Source organism: Triplophysa rosa, linkage group LG20 (genome assembly GCF_024868665.1).
Source record: "Triplophysa rosa linkage group LG20, Trosa_1v2, whole genome shotgun sequence".
NCBI classification, from domain to species: domain Eukaryota; kingdom Metazoa; phylum Chordata; class Actinopteri; order Cypriniformes; family Nemacheilidae; genus Triplophysa; species Triplophysa rosa.
The window spans coordinates 908,029-926,896 of NC_079909.1; the positions used below are offsets into that span (position 1 = coordinate 908,029).

Genomic DNA, 18,868 nt, shown 5'->3' on the forward strand with positions numbered 1-18,868 from the left:
CGAGGTTCTCCGCACATTGGATCTCGCAAGATCTCGTGCCATGAGATCTCGTCACACGACTACAGACTGCTTTCTAGCAACGCACCCAGGTTCTTAACTGTGGACGACTACACAAGCGAACAACCATAAAAGGAAATGCTGCACTCTACTTTTTCATGTTTACTGGAATTTGGTGTAATAATTAACACCTCTTGTCTTGTTAGAGTTTAGCATAAGAAAGCATCCTGATTTTGATGTCATTAACACAGTCTGTTAGCTTTGAAAACTGGACGGTATCACCCAGTTTTGAGAAACTGTAAAGCTGGGTATCATCAGCATAGCAATGGAAATTTACTTTGTGTTTCCTGATAATGTCTCCTAAGGGAAGCATGTAAAGTGGAAAATGGATGGACCCTAAAACTGATCCCAGTGGCACTCCGAATTTAATCCGAGATTTATGTGACATTTCATCATTTACATAAACAAAGTGGTAACGGTTGGATAAATAGGATTTAAACCAGGCTAATGCCTGACCACCAATGCCAACATAGTTTTCTAGTCTATCTATTAGAATGGCGTGATCTTTAGTATCAAAAGCGGCACTCAGGTCCAATAGGACTAAAAGAGAAATGGTGCCGCGATCAGATGCTATGAGAAAGTCATTTGTCACTTTAAGTAGTGCTGTCTCCATGCTGTGGTTGGGCCTAAATCCTGACTGCAATTTTTCATATTAGCTATTTTCCTGCAGGAATGTGCATAGTTGGCTTGAGACTACTTTTTCAAGTATTTTGGATAAAAAAGGTAGGTTTGAGATTGGTCTAAAGTTAGCTAATTCAAGTGCAAGTGATGAGTTTATAATATTGAGCAGAGGTTCAGTCACAACAGGAAAAACCTCTTTTAATAGGTTAGTGGGAATAGGGTCTAACATGCACAATGACAATTTAGCTGCTTTTATCACTTTTGTGAGCTCTTCCTGACCAACTGCAGTGAATAACTGAAGCTGTTGACGTGGGGTTTTGTTACTAAGTGTATTAGTGAATGCTTCATAGGCCGGCCTCTCAGCTGAAATATTTTCTCTAATGGTCTCAATTTTATTAGAAAAGTTTAAATAAAAACAAAATTAAATCATTGCTACTGTGTGGTAATCTAACATCTAAAGCTGTTCAGGATCTACTTTTTGTCAGTTTCGCAACTGTGTTGAATAGATATCTAGGATTATTATAATTTTCCTCTATAAATTTGCTAAGATATGCAGTCTTAGCAGTTTTCAGAGACTGCCTGTATGTACGTACACTCTCCTTCCATGCATCACAAAAAACTTCTCATTTTGTAGTTTTCCATCTACGTTCCATTTTTCTGGTAGCTTTTTTGGTCATATCATGGTGCCAGTGCTTTTACTTTTATCTTCTTCAACCAAAGGGGAGCAACAGTTTCTAGGGTGTTAGAGAAGATGTTGTTAAAAGTTTCTGTTACAGCATCAAGGTCTTCAAGGTTGTTTGCAACATGACATATTTGAGACAGGTCTGGGAGATTAGTGATAAAGCTATTTTTCGTTGTTGAAATAATCGTTTTACCGAGTCGATAGCGTCGAGTACATCGAGAGGTTTTTGCTAGATTAATCGTACAGGCAACGAGGCAGTTATCCGAGATATCATCGCTCTGGGGCAGGATTTCTACATTATCGTGATCGAGACCATATGACAGAATTAAGTCTAACGTACATTTACGGTTGTGTGTGGGTCCTAAAAGCTAGTCCTAAAGTATCCTTTTGATTATCGATGTGGGTGTTAAAGTCACCAACGATTAAGGTTCTATCTACTGTATGACTATGTTAGTGGTAAAGTTCTATAACACATTACTTTTAAAAACTCGCTCGCATTGCTCTGGGAAAATTAAGTCCTCCAACATCCTACATGAAGTTGTCGAACTTGTCAGTTTGAGCACCCATGCGAAACATAAATCGGCGCAATGCTTGTACAACCACATACATTACTACTAGCAGCACATTTATAAGCCTCTCTAACCTGAATGTAGCCTATACAGGACGAACTGCGTTCAGTTATAGAGATTGTCATTTTGTGTTCGTGCTCGCTGAAATCACTGTTTGGATTTCATTATGTTTCAGAACAGCTAATAGTTGCCTTCATTCATGTTCTACCAAAAAAAGATTACCCATTTAATTTATTTAGACACTTTAGTGGACTTTTGAAGTGTTTTTTTCACACGCGATGTGGCGAGAATTCAGCTGTCGCTTTTTCTCGTTGTGGTCCAAACGTTTTGTACAGTCAAGGTGGTGCTCGCATCGCATCTGTTCACGGTTACATTTAAACCACAGTTTGCACCCTAGCTGCTCCTGATGCAGATCGTAATCTTTTGCAGGTAAATGTTAAATCTTGTCTTGCCTGTATATTTGGTGTAAACGTGCAAACGCCCCCAAAGAACACCTGAAAGTCCCCTTTCAAAAATCTTGCTTCCATCACCCCCCGACGTTCTCTGGACGGCCACTGGGGGGCAGTACCGCCCCCGTTGAGAAACGCAGAAATATTTGCCAAAACGGCCTTCCATAGCAAGTGGGGGTATCTGGACGCAGCTTCCTGTGTATTACGCCATCACAACTGATACTAATCTTGTACGTGACAGGGAGTGTTGAGTTTTACCTTAGGCCTTAGGCAAGAAAACAGACGTGAAGAGGTACATTCTCACACCGTAAGGTAAAAGTTTTCTTTATTCCTGTAGAGTTTCACGAAATGACATGTTTAGTATATAACTGTGACGAGTAAATCCGACAGAAAAGACGAGAACGTAACACGTAAACAAACACGCAACGAAAACATCATAGCATGTAACTTAGCTTGCAGTTGTCATAGAGTCATACTGTATGCGCTTATGTTTGTAACGTTAACTTAACGACCGATGTTTTGTCAAGCACACACACACACACACACACACACACACACACACACACACACACGCACACACACACACACACACACACACACACACAACATAAACGTAAACATATTGTGCGTGCGTGTGCGTATGTATGTATGTGTGTGTGTGTGTGTGTGTGTGTGTGTGTGTATCCCGGTGGGGACCTAAACTTGAATACACACCAACACATGGGGACTCGTGTCACCGTGGGGACCAAAATGGAGGTCCCCACGGGTAAAAAAGCTTATAAATTGTACAGAACAATATTTTTAAAAAATCTAAAAATGCAAAAAGTTTTCTATGATCTTTAGGTTTAGGGGTTGGGTTAGGGGATAGAATATACAGTTTGTACAGTATAAAAAACATTACGCCTATGGACTGTCCCCACGGGGATAGTAAACCAGACATGTGTGTGTGTGTGCGTGCGTGCGTGCGTGCGCGTTATAGTTAAACTGCTGGCTGGCTGGAGACCGTAAATGAGGAAGTTCGTGCTTATTTTCCCATTTTAAATAAACACACTCTGACATTTGTTGTTTAATGTACAGTGAATGCAGACAGTTATTCCGACGGCTTTCACTACTGTCTTCATTAATACAGTAAATATGTCATGTCATGTCATATCATCTCTCCCACCCAGCAAAAAGTCGTCGAAATGACGTCACTGCCTGTGAAAAGACGTCAAAAAAGACATCCGTTTCAAGTCTAAATTTGGTCTTTTTAAAATTATACAATGTTGTATTAAATATTATATATTATTACTCTCAAAATAAGACAACTGTCAAAAAATACAAAATAACATTTATTGTGATTAAAAATCGGTGAAATAGTTCCCTTACCTAACATTGATTCGATGTTGATTTCAGCTCGGTGAAATTACTTGACAATTTAACATAATACACATTAAAAACTAACAATCTAAAAATACTTAAAACGAATATATAAATTAGACTGTAATAATGTATTAAACATCATGTTACATTGATTTATTATTTTTACGAAATACATTCACAAATACATTAGGGGTGTAACAGTACTTGTATTCGCACCGAACAGTCACAGGGAACAGTCCAAATGAAGTGATCATTATGCCTTACTACCTCCGAAGCGCAGAGCGTGCCATTGTCAGTGGTTTTCAACTCTGTCCCACAAGATCCCTTTTTCTGCAGAATTTAGCCCCAACTTTGATAAAAACACACCTAAACAATCAGCGTCTTTAGGAACAGACGCATTCAACTTAATGCGGGGCTGCGCAAATCTATCGGCGTATGTCATTAAAGTAGTCATATTGCACGGCTAAAACGAATATTATTGTTTGTTTTAGATGTAACGCAATGTGTATACACCATTTAAAGTTTAAAAAACATTGTATTTTCCACATACCGTGCATGTTTGTATCTCCTCTTTGCCCCGCCTCTCTGAAACGCGCTGATTTTTTACAAAGCTCATCGCGCTGAAAAGCGAGGTGTGCTATGATTGGCCAGTTCACCAATGCATAGTGATTGGTCAAATACTGCAAGCATTTCACGGAAATGTAACGCCTCTTACCATATTCGGAACATCAGGTTCCAAAGCAATTGTACTGACAGGCGATGCAATGAGATTTACAATTACACCCACCTTAACTACGTGTAGATTTGGGTGGTCTTAGTCAAATCATGTTACGAAGTTACGTAGATTTGTGGGGGTGTGGTTACACGAGGCGTTTCAGGCAAGTCTGGTTGAGTATTCGCTTTTAGATAGAACGCATCTTTTGTTCCCACACTTTCATTTCTGCAATTTTACGTGTCTAATACATGCATGGGCAACTTATAAAACACCAAAAACACAGAAAAACACGTACTTCCGCCATATGACCCCTTTAAAGTACCGCAAGAGTAATTCAAGTGCCAACTGCTCTGTATGGATCTGAATCACTCTCGCGGTACTTTAATGCGATGCGCCACGCAATTTGCGTAGCCCTGCTGCATTTGAACGTGTCTGTTCCTAAAGATGCTGATTAGCTTATACAGGTGTGTTTTATCAGAGTTGGGGCTAATTTCGGCAGGAAAATGGATCTCGCGGGCCAGAGTTGAGAACCCTGACATAATGCCACGCTCTGCCCTTCGAGGTGGTTTTTGTGTGATGGTTCGATTTTGATACGCCCTAGTCCAATGTGAAGCCGGCGTTAGACAGAAAGTTCATTACCATCCAGTGAGGTGACTCTGTTGAGGAAATAATTCCTTCCTAAAAACAAGACATCAATACAATAGTGGGTAAATAGAAACTAAACAGAAAACAAATTATATTACTAAATTCCACTAGCATTCTAAACATTAGATAAAGTATAACTATAATACACACCTTACATTTCCAATCGAACAGAACTGAGTATTAGGGCTGTGACGGTGGCAGTTTTTTACCACCGTGGTGGTAATAGACAAATCGACCGCGGTGGTTGAGAAATATATGTTATTTATATAAATAATATAAATATTATTATATTTGCGTGTAGCAACCACATGACGAGTGGAAGAGAAATATAGACCTTATTTAAATACTTGAAATTGTTAAATACTTGAAATTGAAATATGATATCTGAAATAAATGAGGATGAAACATCCGTCAATGTTTAACGCGCAAATCCATCAGTGAAACAGCACACTACAGCATATAAAACATTTAAATAAACATCAGTAAATAATGAAAACTTAAATGATATAAGAAAGCTAAATACTAAATAAAAAAGCTCTTGTTGCAGTAACTTCAGTCAGTGGCGTATTAACCCTTACAGTCCTTAACAATTCCATTTGAAACAAACTGTTTAAACCTACATTGGCTTTCCTATTCAGATTGCCATAAAAACTTTACTTTTTCCAACTCGTTGATGTGAAACTTACTTGTTGACATTGTCCAGATTAAAATGTGTACAGCTGCACTAAATGCGCATTCATAAAATGTGCACAGGAGCGCAAATGAATAGATGTCTCTCCGCAACCACGGCAAAACCTGCGCGCGCTCGACACTAAGCAAGTGGGTCATAGCCAGTTTTGATTTTACGTATCTGTTCATTTCACAAGATCCATTGCAGAACCCGCAGAATAACCTGGGTTTTGCCGTGCAGGCCTGCGCTCGAACGCACAAACGGAAACATATGCCAATAATTTCTGTTAATGTAAAATCTTTTAAATAAAACCATCCACAACTGAAAGGCTACAACTAGCAATCGTTATCGCAACTCTCATATCTATTGCACCTATATTTGTCAAAGTGACGTGCACTACCGCTGGTGGCAGTTTGCCATCGTCATGGCACTTTACCACCGCAGTGGTGCAGTTGTCACGGCCACCGTCACAGCCCTACTGAGTATTCTGATATTCATGGTATTACAGAATCAAACAAGATTAAATCTGCTTTGCATCAGCTGGTTCTTTGCCTCCACAATGTCATGGATTATGACTGATTTATTAATCAGTACAAATAATCATAATTAAATGATGCAGCTTTATATAGCTGCTACTATGAAATTAATGTTAGACAAAGTGAAAACCACTCTTTTGACACACACTGCTTTTGACGGATTAACTTTTGGAACTTTTTGTACAGTATGCAGAGAGACTGAGTATTGAACTACAGTCAGTGCTGCATTCATTTTACTCCAGGTATAAATACAACAATACAAAGCATTAACAGGGCATCACAACTCATGTGCTGCTGAGGGGTGCTGTTGGCTAGGGTTCGAGATCTGACTGGGTCTCTGCTCCTCTGTGTTGGACGTGGTTTCTCTGCGCCAGAACACTCTGATCAAGCGGTTGTTCAGAACAGTTTCAGGACTGGAGATGGCCCTCCATGCCTCATTGTTGGCTGTGTACTGGATCAACACTGCTTCCAGGTCTCCCCCGGACACAACTGAAACAATTAGAACAATCACTGTTTTTTATGTTCAATCAGTCAGAAATCATAAGAGTTGAACAACATTTTGCCTATTGCATGTTTTAAGCACAACAATGAGTTCCTGTGTTTATAGCAGCCTGTCCATTTAATTACACTTTACTTTAAATAACTCTTTCAGACCTACATTAAACTAGGGTTGTCACGATACCCATGTTACAGCTTACGGTACTATACCTGGTAAAGTACCACGATACCAAGTAGTATCACGGTGCCATGTACTATTGTGTTAATCCGTAATTCAAATCTGCGAAATGAATCAAATTTTTCTGAAATGTGTAGATATAAATGAAACTGACCACAATTTTTCCTGAATACTTTATCAAGTAGACTAGCTACTGGAAAACAACAATCATACAGTCTTACAATGGGCCACATATTACTTTAAATCATGCAGACAGAAACTACTCAGGAGTCTTAGAATGAACATGAATGACTACATTTTGGATACCAAGAATTCATAAAATTGAGATGACATTAAATTAAATAGAACAATTTTTCGAGAATAATTTAAACATTCATCAGAAAACTTCACATGACAAATTCAAACTTAGTGCAACTTATTGCTAGTGCTTTTCCAGTTTAGGTATCTAATTTCTTGACCTGCCTTAAATTCTTGGCAAGAAACACAAGCATATCTACATGATGTGACGTCAGCCTTGCACGAAGAGGTGAACATATGTTGCCTGACGTACTAAAAATGCGCTCTGATGCACAACTTGTGGCAGATATACACAGGTATCTTCTTGCGAACGTTGACAGGACCGGAAAGCTGACCTCATTTATTCTCCACCATCTGAGTGGGCTGTCTCCTGGATCTATCTCTGGAAGTTTTTGGTATACATCCAGTTCTCTCCTTAACTTTAGCTATGAACAGAAACAAACAATAATACATATTTTTTACCTGTTTACCTGTCAAGTAATTAATACCTGTTCACATAATTAATAATTAGTTAATACAGTTTTATATTTAAATTAATTTGCACTGTCATCTTACCTGTGTGTTTGCTCCAGAGAACGTAACATCATCCCCAACTGCATGTGATGTTGCTCCTCTTTTCTCAGCCATGATACCTGTCAAAAGTCCACTTATCACTGACTTTGTACAAGGCTGCTGATTTGGGACCTCCACTGATGGGACTGCATGTACCACCATATGTTCCATGTGATGCAGAAACTGAGCTTCCGCCTGCTGTAGATTAAACACAAAAGTGTCTTTAAATCTCGGATCTAAAAATGTAGAACATCTCAAAGTGGCTAGCAGTTCTTCTTGATTGTATCTGCTTTGCAAATCAGTCCTCATGCAACCCTTGATGCTGGAAGTTAGGTTGCTGTCAGAGGCAGATACAGTCAAATTGATTCAGCTTTCCACAGCAGTGGGAGGACTGAGGATATTGTGGGATGCTGCTCCCCACTTAGTGCATCAGTGAAAACCCTTAGGGGTCCAAGTACACTTTGCAGTGCTTCCATTGTAGTAACATCTGATTCTTTTGGCATGAGGTACCATTTATTTCGGTTATCAGTTAAAACAGCATAAACAGCTTGCTGCTGTTCCAAAAAGCGATCCACCATATCGAATGTTGACCCCCATCGTGTAGGTTCGTCATGTATCAGTTTGTGCAGTGGTAGACTAAGGTCAGCTTGCTTCGACTTTAACTGCCTTGTAAGCTTGGTGGACCTTGAAAAAGCAGAGATGGTTCTTCTGAGCCGAGACAAGGTATTTGCTACAGGATCAACATTGAGGCCCTTGTGAATTGCCAGGTCAATATTATGCCCAAAGCATGGAATCCAGTTATAATCAGAGAAGGCCTTTTTGTTATTTGAAGCGTTATCAATAGTAATTCCTGCCATGTGGTGTAAATCCAGGCCCCACTGCTCTTTCAGCATCTCAGTAAAGGCCTCGCTCAGGCTTTCTGTGTGGTCACTATTAAGTTCAGCACAGCCCAGGCACCATGACTCCATCTGCCAATCCTTTTTTATAAATTGAGCAGATACTGCCATGTAGGACTGCATTGTTCTGCTGCTCCACAAGTCTGTTGTGCAGGCATAAAATCTAGATCCTTCAAGTTCTGCTTTTACTTTCTCTCTAGTTTCTGTGTACAGTTTTGGTATTTCCTTGTTCATAAAAAAGTTTCTGCTGGGCAGCTCATATTTGCTGTTGAGTTTGCTTACTAGCTACTTAAATCCACACTTTTCCACAGTGTATATTGGGATTTGGTCCATACAAATGAACTCGGCCACTGCTCTGTTTAGAACAGTTGCTTCTTTGAACGTTGATTCATATTTCTTGGCTTTCTCAAAGAGCTTGTCAATAGTAGGTTGCAGCTTGCTGGTAGCTGGTTGAGCTGTATGGCTTTGGGCACTGATTAGAGCAGCATCGTTTTGATTCTAAAAAAAAAGTTAAAATAAATAATTAGTGAGATTATGAAAGTTTTAAAAATGCATGAAAAAGTAAAAAATACATAAAAGTTGTATTTGTAATACAAAACACAAATTATACAGAAGTTATATAAGAACACCAAAATTATTATGTACACTATTTAACGGCTTCACATCTACATTAAAAATGACTGTGTGTAATATAACGTTAACATTCGCAATAATATGCTTGGGAAACTAAACCTGCCAGTAGGTGGCAGCAAGTATTAAGGATCATCGTTGAAGAATCGTTTAATTGATTCATTAATTTTCACAATACAGAAAACAGCACTCCTCATTATTTTATATTGCTAAACTGTGCTCTATTTAATTTTCCGACTCTAAAGGAAATATCTGGAGAGAGAATTGCACGTCACCGCTAAGACATTAATAACTTGTTCCATTAACGGTCAAATGAGCAATGGATGACAGAATACAGTCTTCTTTAAAGATAGTTTGGTGTAACGTTTTGGAGTAACGTTAGCGTTTGAGCTGCTAAGACTCGACTGATAAAATGCAGCGAAAGCAATAACGTGCAATGGCCCTTTTTTTTTATTAACAAACATACAATAAAGTCAAATCGAAAATTCTTAAATACTAAAAAACTGAAAGTAACATACGTTTTACTAACCTTTGTGTATTCTGCAAAAGCAGCAGGATGAGTCCGGAGGTGTTTAATGAGGTTGCTGGTGTTTCCACCTTTGGCCTGAAATCTCTGGAGACACTGACGGCAGATTGGTTTTTCGTCGTCGATTGGTTTTCTGGCCTCATCAGGCAAAAACCCAAAGAAATTCCAGATTTCACTACGTGAATTGCTCTTTTTTTTAATAAACTCTCAAGCTCAAAAGTCGTGTTTGAATCCATTTTAGGCATACGAGGGAAAGGCTCGAAAAATAAAGTAGACTCAGACAGACCGGAAAATGACTAATACCATATAAGGCGATCTTCACAGGATTTCGCGCCCTTAAAGGGCACAGCAGAAAGGTTACACACCACTGCAAAAAAACATTTTTGCAGACATATATGAACAAAACGCAGGTGTTTGTATGTAACTGCGTGCGCACTTGCAACATTAGTTACGGTACTACCGTACTTTCGATACTACCGCTTTGAAAACACAGTGGCATCGCCAGTATTTTGAGGCTTTAGCATCACGATCCTACCGTGGCACCGGTGCACCGTGCAACCCTACATTAAACACACTGTTTCCATCATTTGTATCTGTTCTATTTGCCATCGATTGTTATTTCATTACTCATTTTTTGCTTGATAACTTTTTACTTGCATTACTGAGCTGAAGTGGTGCTCCAGGTTTCAGGTAGGCTATAAACAAAAAAACTGGCAACATATAGAGAAAATGGTGAATAAGTAAATGCATAACTACAACCGTGTGTTCATTTAGCTTACAGGCTTCATAAGGACAATGTCGTTTAGCTACGCTCGAGCAAACAGTTTTGTGGTTTTATTTCCAATTGGAATAACCAAACGGCCATCTTAAAATGATAAAAATTGTAATGTTTTACACTTGATAAATACTGCATGTGGTTGTTTTAAACAACTAAAATGGCTTTAACATTTCCCAAAGAGATTAACTGTGGCTCACCTCAGACAGGCTGTTTGCTAAGCTAACACGACGATAAATTAAAAAAGAAGGTTTCAAAACCTAAACAGTATAACACATAACAACTTCAACAACAAAATATTGGTGGAATATTTTATATATAAGTGTAAAGAACTATGTAAAATCAAAACATCTAGCTTACCTCAGAATCAGATGTACTCCGGTGACGGTTGAAGTGTGCTCGAGCTACATAACTCAGGCTCCTCCCACCAAGTTTCCAAATAAGGATATGATTCCGACCAGATGCGTCGTGTTTATAACCTCATCTTGATATTAAATGTTTTATTTCCGACGTAAAACATTCCGATGTACCGACTGAAAACTGTACGGTTTGTGGACGGTTGTTTAATGAGAGAAATTAAACATACTTTAAGGATCCCCACTGTACAGCAGCGGAGGACTTATTTACGTCTAAATAATAATAATAACCCCGTGATAGCTTAATTAATTTGTATTTTTGTCAGCATTTCTCTCAATTGTCATCGTTCGCATGTGCCAGTTGTAAATATCACCGTAAAAACGTTTTATAAAATACTAGAATCTTTAGCATACACTGAATGATTTTTTTTGTGGAATCTACACAGTGACTGAACCTTGATCAACATATCTGACAAATAGGTCTCTTTCCCTTTGACTACATCACTGCACTGTAGGCCTATATGCATCCGCTGCGTACTGTCCAGTGTCTCGCGCAGCTTTGTCACGCAGCAAAACTCTGAATTCGTCTGGGTTCACTTTATGGAATGTACACAGAAGCAAACTTGTGGGAAAAAAATGTGGTAACCCAACAACCACAACAGCGAATTTTGAATGAAATGAAATAAAATAAGTATATGAATCCGCTTTGTGTGGTCCAGTGTCTCGCGCAGCTTTGCCACGCAGATTTAATCCTGGAGAGCTAGAAAGATGCGGATGCGAACTACATTAATATTTGTGATATAAATATTTAAATGAAATGCTCTAGGTAACACAGAAGAAAGTCCAGTCTATAATCTGCCCTGTACGGTTTGTGGACGGTTGTTTAATGTGATAAATGAAACATACTTTCTGTACAGCAGCAGAGGACTATTTATTCAGAACCGAGGGACAACCGAAGACGTCGCTTACTGACCTTTGATTTGCCAGTCAGCGGAAGGGGGCGTTTCATACCGCCCACATGTGAGAAACTAGTTTTCAAGTTGTTTATTCGTTTTTTAAACGTTAAGTTGAAAACGAAAAAAAAGCAGAATTCTCGTTTTTCCGTTTTTTTTGATGAACGAAAAACGAAAATGGCGCCGTTTTATCACTCCCGTTTGTTCAAGTTCAAACTGAAAAACAAATGGCCAAAAGATACACGGACCATTAAGACATACATTAAGTACAAACATGAGATTAAAAAAAAAAAGTAAACTAAGGTGCTGAGTAAGGCATAAATATAGAATGAAATATAAAAGTAAGTAAACAAATTAAATATGGAAATAAAATCTCAATATCAAAAGTAGATTTCAGGCAGAAACATGAGAGTGTAATAAAGTCAAGAGTGTATATGTGCATTGATTGTAGCAGATGAAGGCAGTAGTTTGTGCAGCTGATAGATGAATGAAGCAGCAGCTGATGTGTGTCTCTTCTCCCCCAGTAACATCTGCATTCGCTCTGTTTCTCAACACCTATCAAACTCTGGCATGACCTTTGACATTTTGTGAAAGTGTTTCTCCTAGGGCTGTCACGATTATTAAATAATCGTCTCATCGCGATTGTTTGACCTCATCGCGATGATTTCGGATCATCGCAATTATCGCACATCTCTATAGAAGACACTAGGGGGAGCTGTAGTGCATCTGCATATTGCATATTTTAGTGTATATATTGTTACTAAAGCATGGTAATACTTGTAAAATGTACCACCACAACACAATCACTTAAAAAAAAAAAAAAAACATATACAAATTACCTGCAGTACAATTTAATATTATTTAAGCAAATCTCAGTGTGAAAACCAGTCTACCAAAATTTCATTAACACACAAGTAAAATTTTATTGTAGTCTTGCAAGTGAGAAAAAAACAGACTAGAAGCTTTTCTATGACTGATAGTATTTTAATGGTGGCTTCAATTCACACCTGATCAATTTACTTCATTTACAAGTATTTGGTGGTTGTATTATTGACAGGTAAAAGCCTAAACCTTAAATATATGATGACCCAATTTTTTCCGATGTATTTCCAAGAAAAAAACATAGTCTTGTATTCAGAACAATATGGTCGTTTCAATCGCTGAATCAAAAATGAATGAGAATTAAATGTCAAAGCTCAAAAACAGACAATTAATCGTCATAATCGCCAAAGCCCTAAAACAGACAAATCGCCATAATCGCAATGATTTATTAGACAATTAATCGTCAATCAAATTTCATAATCGTGACAACCCTATCTCTCACATCTTTAAATTGATCACAATGAAGGAGAAAGTGAGTCTCTGTCTCCACCTCACCAGTGTCACAGTGTGCACAGACTCGTTCTTCCTTTGGAAGCCATGTTTGTCTGTGTCTGCCTCTCTCTACGGCCAGACTGCGATCAATGAGTCTATATTTGCTCAGGTAAACATTGTAGAGATCATCTGACACATTGTATTTTCTGTTTAGGGTCCGATAGCATTCTAGTTTACTTAGGTTTTTACTTTCCAGCTGCCAGACCAAAACCACCTGACGCGCTGATTTTTAGGCAGAGATAATCGTAGTGTAAAGTGTGTTCTATTGTAGTGTTTCCCAGAGTGAATGTGTATCTGTTATCCTGTAATCTGGCTTTTTTCTGGAAAATCATAATTGTAGTTTTGTTCAGATTGACTGTCACGGCCCAGTTTTGACAGTATTTCTCCAGCAGGTGTAGGTGTTGCTGTAGACCTTCGGCGGTGTCTGACAGCAGCACCAGATGATCATCAGCATACAGAAGACATTTCACCTCGGAGTTGTTTAGCGTGAGACCGGCTGTTGCAGATTGTTCCAGTAACACGGCTAACTCATTGATATAGAAGTTAAACAGAGTTGCATCCCTGTCTTACTCCGCGCCCTTGAGAGAAAAATTCTGTTCTTTTATCGCCAATTTTAACTCCGCATTTGTTTTCTGTGTACATAGATTTAATGATGTCATAAGCTTTTCCACCTATGCCTGATTGTAGAATTTTATAATATAGGCCGTCATGCCATATTGAATCAAATGCTTTTTTTAAATCAACAAAACATGCATATAGTTTTCCTTTGTTTTTATAATGGACGTGCTCATTGACTAATGCCTGTAGTGTGTAGATGTGGTGCGGTGGTTTGGTAGAAATCCGATCTGACTTTTACTGAAGACATTGTGTTTGGTAAGGAAAGCTTGAATTGGAGTATTCAGGATACTACAGAAAGTCTTCCCCAGGTTACTGTTCACACAAATGCCTCGGTAGTTATTGGGGTCAAATTGATCTCCGCTTTTGTACAGTGGCTGTATTAAGCCTGTATTCCAGGATTCAGGAAAGTGTCCAGATTGTAATATCAGATGAAATAGTTTTAGGAGAGCTTTCTGCATCACTGTAGGACTGTGCTTTAACATTTCTGTTCTGATGTTGTCTAAACCACATGCCTTCCTAGGTTTTAGTTTGTTTAGTGCTTCATTTAATTCTTTCAAACTAATCAGATAGTCTAGAGGATTTTGGTTGTTTTTGATTGTCGATTCTAACCGGTTTAGTTTGTTTTGTATGGTTTTCTGATCAGGTGTAAGACTATCTGAGGAGATTTCTCTGAACAGGTTTTTAAAGTAGTCTTTCCATAGTTCTCCATTTTGTATGGCTATATCCTGGTGTTGTTGTTTATTTAGACTATTCCATTTTTCCCAGACTCGATTATTATTAATAGAGTCTTGGATTTCATTGAGAGTATGGTTAAGGTAATGTTGTTTTTTATAATGGATTGTATTTTAGTCCCTAAGTGCTTCACAATAGTTTTGTCTGATTTTTGGTTTGTGCTGCTCTCTGTGTTTTAGGTTGGAGAGCTGTCGGAGTTGTTTTCTTTTCATTTTACATTCTTTGTCAAACCAGATTTCATCACCAGATTTTAGTTTAGTTTTCTTGTTTTTATATAGTAGGTTAGCTTTAATTATACACCTATCATAAATAAGATGTACAGCATTATTTATGTCGGTTTTGCTCATCGTAAACTGTGTTATTTGAAATCTATTAATTTGGTTCGAGATCTCTAGTAGCTAATGGCACTAATAAATTCAGATTCACATTTTGGTGACCATTTAAGTGTTGGGTTCAGTTTGATCAGATTGCTGGGCTTTTGGTTGGTGCTATGAGGTTGTTGATTTTTCTTTAGGAACAGGTTTATTTGACAGTGATCTGATAAGGTGGACTGTGGTCTCACTGTGAATGCACGTAAAGAGGAGGGATTTAAATCTGTGATGGCGTAAGCATCAATACTAGCACCAAGAGCTGAGCAGTATGTGTATCGACCTAAAGAGTCCCCTCGGATCCTACCATTAAGCATATACAGACCCAGACCTCGACAGAGACACACTAACTCCTTACCGCTTTTGTTGACAGTCCTGTCAGGGATGTTCCGTGATGTGGTGGTGGTGGTGAGATGTGTGTTGGCTTTCAGGATATGATTATTTCCATGAGTGTCTATAATATCCGATTCTGAGCGTGTCCTGGCATTAAAGTCTCCGCACAGCAGTACATTCCCTTCAACCTGAAAATGGCTGGTTTCTGTCTGAAGTTGATGAAAATGATTGTCTTTGTAATATGGTGATTCTGATGGGGGAATGTAAGCTGCACAAATGTAGAGGTTTTTATCACAGTCTATGGTGCCTCTTTTGAGCTTGAGCCAGATATGTGTTGAGTCCTTCTTCTGTATGGATAGGTTGGTTTTTAATGTCTCTTTATACCAAATGATAACCCCTCCGGAGTCTCTTCCGCGTTTCACATTGTAGTTCTTGAGGGATGGCAGTATAATTTCCATGTATCCTGTAGGGCAGTAAGTGTCGACGTCTGATCTGCACCATGTTTCTTGCAGGATAATGATGTCTTGATTATTAATGTTTTTTAGAAACTCTGTTTTTAGAGTCTTGGCCCCTAAGGTTGTGGAGTAGAGGCCTTGTATATTCCAAGAGCTTATAGTAAATGATGCCATAGTAAGTGGAATGAAGTGTTTTTGGTAGTCCAGATGGCTTAACCTAGTATTTTGCAGATACGATTTAAGAGATGCTTCACCTCTGTAATGTCTGTGGAGCCAGTGTGTTGTTTGCCTTTCACCATCTCAGCATAGGTGGACTGTTGTGATGGTGAGAGGGGCTGTGATGTTCTGTCAGGAACCTTTGGTTGGTGGGTGGAAGAGCCCATGTTTGTAGGTTGGCTGATGCAGAGCTGAGAGGTACTTGGCTGAGTTTCAGTTTGTTGTGGTGTGGTTGTTTGCTCTGTTATTGGATGACTTTTTGCAGTTGTAAAATTGTGACTGCGATGGCTACTGCGTCTTGTGTTCTGCAGCTGTGGGAGAGATGATGGTGTGTTCTACCAAGAGCTGAATCTTTCGGGTTTTTAGCAAAGGTTCTTACACTCTCTTGGCTTAGATGCACATGATCATATAAGTCTTCTGTTGTTAGGCTTGGATGATAACATTGACTGCTGTGTGTCTCTCTCTCTCTCTCTCTCTCTCTCTCTCTCTCTCTCTCTCTCTCTCTCTCTCTCTCTCTCTCTTTCTCTCTCTGTCTCTCTCTCTCTCTCTCTCTCTCTCTCTCTCTCTCTCTCTCTCTCTCTCTCTCTCTCTCTCTCTCTAGGTGTTTTGCTGTGAACTGAAGGAAAATGAACGTGTTTGATCGCAACGTAAACTTTGACGCGCTCTTCAAGTTCTCTCAGATGTAAGTGTCTCATATGATCACCTCAGCATTTATTGTACACGTGCATGGGAACTACACAGTGGCATAGCGAGGTAGAACCCAATGATTTTTTGGGGGGGTGGCCCAAAAGTTCACTAGTGACAGGTTGAACCAAAAGAAAACAAAATGGCTACAACATGAACTCCATTTGTTTTGTGAAAGAAATGCCTTGTGTCAACACCGTCAGATGTCACCACCATAACGTTTTCTGTCTGGCGGTGGTGATGGGCCAGTGACTGAGTTAACATTCAACGTGAAGTCATCATATTTCAATTATATTAAATATAAATAGTGTTTCATTTTTCTAATAATGTATAAATATTATATGTGATCTGATGGCATATGTTGCTTTTGTGATGGGATAGTCATCACGTCTAGCAGAGTTAAGACTGAGGTAACACAGTGCTGAAGGAACATAGTAAGGAGCATCCCATAGAATAGGCAAATGTGAGAGAGATAGTATAGTCTCATGCTCTTTTTGTGCATTTTTGTCCAGCGTGACTAAACAAAATCTCTCATTAGAGGAGCGTAGAAGGAGAGTATCAGAAAAAGTGAGAAAGAAAATCAGTACACAGCCAGAATTGAATGAGAAATATTTTAAGACAGTAGAGAGACAATAGTGCAAACAGAGAGTTGAAGAATGAAAAATAAAGCAAATCAAGGATTTGAGTAAAAGAGAACAGAGGAAAAAGAGAAAGAAATGGAAGCATAGCCAGAAAATTCATTTGTGTTTGGTGTGTTTTGGTGTCTAATGGGGTTGACACCAAATAAGGGATGGCAAGGTAAAAAGCACATTTTGATGAATGTTGGTCCCCAATGACTTGTATTGTATGGACAGAGTCATTTGTGTTCTGCATAATAAAGAAAGTCATGAAGGTTTGAAATGACAAGAGTGTAAGTAAATGATGACAGAAGTTTTGTTTTTGGGTAAAGCCAGGCATTAATTTAGTAAAAGAAAAAACAGCTAGGCTAAATGTTCTTCCTTGTGGTCTTTCTGAATACATTTAACAGTGTAATTTTAATAAACTGAAAGCATTGCTAATATTTGTCTGTCTCTGTGTTTGTGTTGTTAGTTCTCGCTCGACCCAGCAGCACTTGAAGAATGTTTACTCCAGTCTGGCTGTTTGTATGCTGGTGGCCGCAGCCGGCTCGTACATCTATTTCATGACAAGACTTTTTCAGGTGAGAACGTGTATGATGTATGGACACCGCATGTGCGCAAAAATGTTGTATCAGTCAAGTCCACTTGGTGACATACTGCGCATGTGTCGAACTCGTCTATCCATGATTGAGTATGCTCAAGAAACTGTGCGGACCCGTTTGTGCGAGAGACGGACACGGAAAGTCAAGTACACCTGGCCCTTAAGTGTGTCTGCTTCGTTTCTTTAAGTACAGCATCGTTTCCCATACAATGCATTTAGCACGGATGGATAAAAAATGTGATGCCAAATATACTTGGGCGGCCATAAATATACCTGGGTGGACCGCCCAAGTATATTTATGGCCGCCCAAGTATATGTGGCGTCACTTTTTTTATCCATCCGTGCTAATGACAGTATCTGTGATGGAATAACTAGTGGATAAACAGCGCTTGTGCATCTTCTCTACTTCCTGTCTTGTTTGGTGTGAGTGGAGTGTGGCCGCATGCGCGTCCTCCTCTTCCGTGTTCGCATGCACTCTCTCTTTTCCGATGAGCTCTGTGTGTGCGCGAGCCCTCGGCCTCTCGTATTTAACTGTCACTTGCATTTAAAATCCAAGAAGCGTTCGTAATACAGCAACACATTGTGGAGAAAGGGCAAACAGCATATAGCTACTCTATAATGGAGATGTGCTGTATTGTGATCTTTTCCGATGATGTTGCGTTTATAAATCAGGATTTTAGCAGCGGTTAAAATGACTGCTGGTGGCATCCCGTTGTAAAATACAGCCGTGTTCAGACTTGACTTCTTTTTTGAAGCTGCTAGCATCTGTTTGACATTATAATACTATGGAGTAAACCGTATTTTCAAAAAACGTACTGAGCGCTTTTTTTAAACGCCAGCTCCGGCGTCTTTTTCTGCAGCTCAGAGCATCTTTTGAGGATGAAAAAAGTTTAACTTTTCTGG

The 18,868-nt window shown here is 39.0% G+C and overlaps 1 protein-coding gene across 1 annotated transcript in view; it reads left to right on the forward strand.

The window, feature by feature from the left end:
- The first annotated feature begins 2,573 nt into the window (after nt 1–2,573).
- tegt (testis enhanced gene transcript (BAX inhibitor 1)) overlaps nt 2,574–18,868 on the forward strand; it is a 30,398-nt gene continuing 14,103 nt past the window's right edge. Inside the window, exons 1-3 of the mRNA XM_057361813.1 lie at nt 2,574–2,690; nt 16,665–16,745; nt 17,837–17,945. Of these exons, the coding sequence (XP_057217796.1) occupies nt 16,690–16,745; nt 17,837–17,945 (165 nt within the window). The 5' untranslated portion in view covers nt 2,574–2,690; nt 16,665–16,689. The remainder of the gene's footprint in view (nt 2,691–16,664; nt 16,746–17,836; nt 17,946–18,868) is intronic.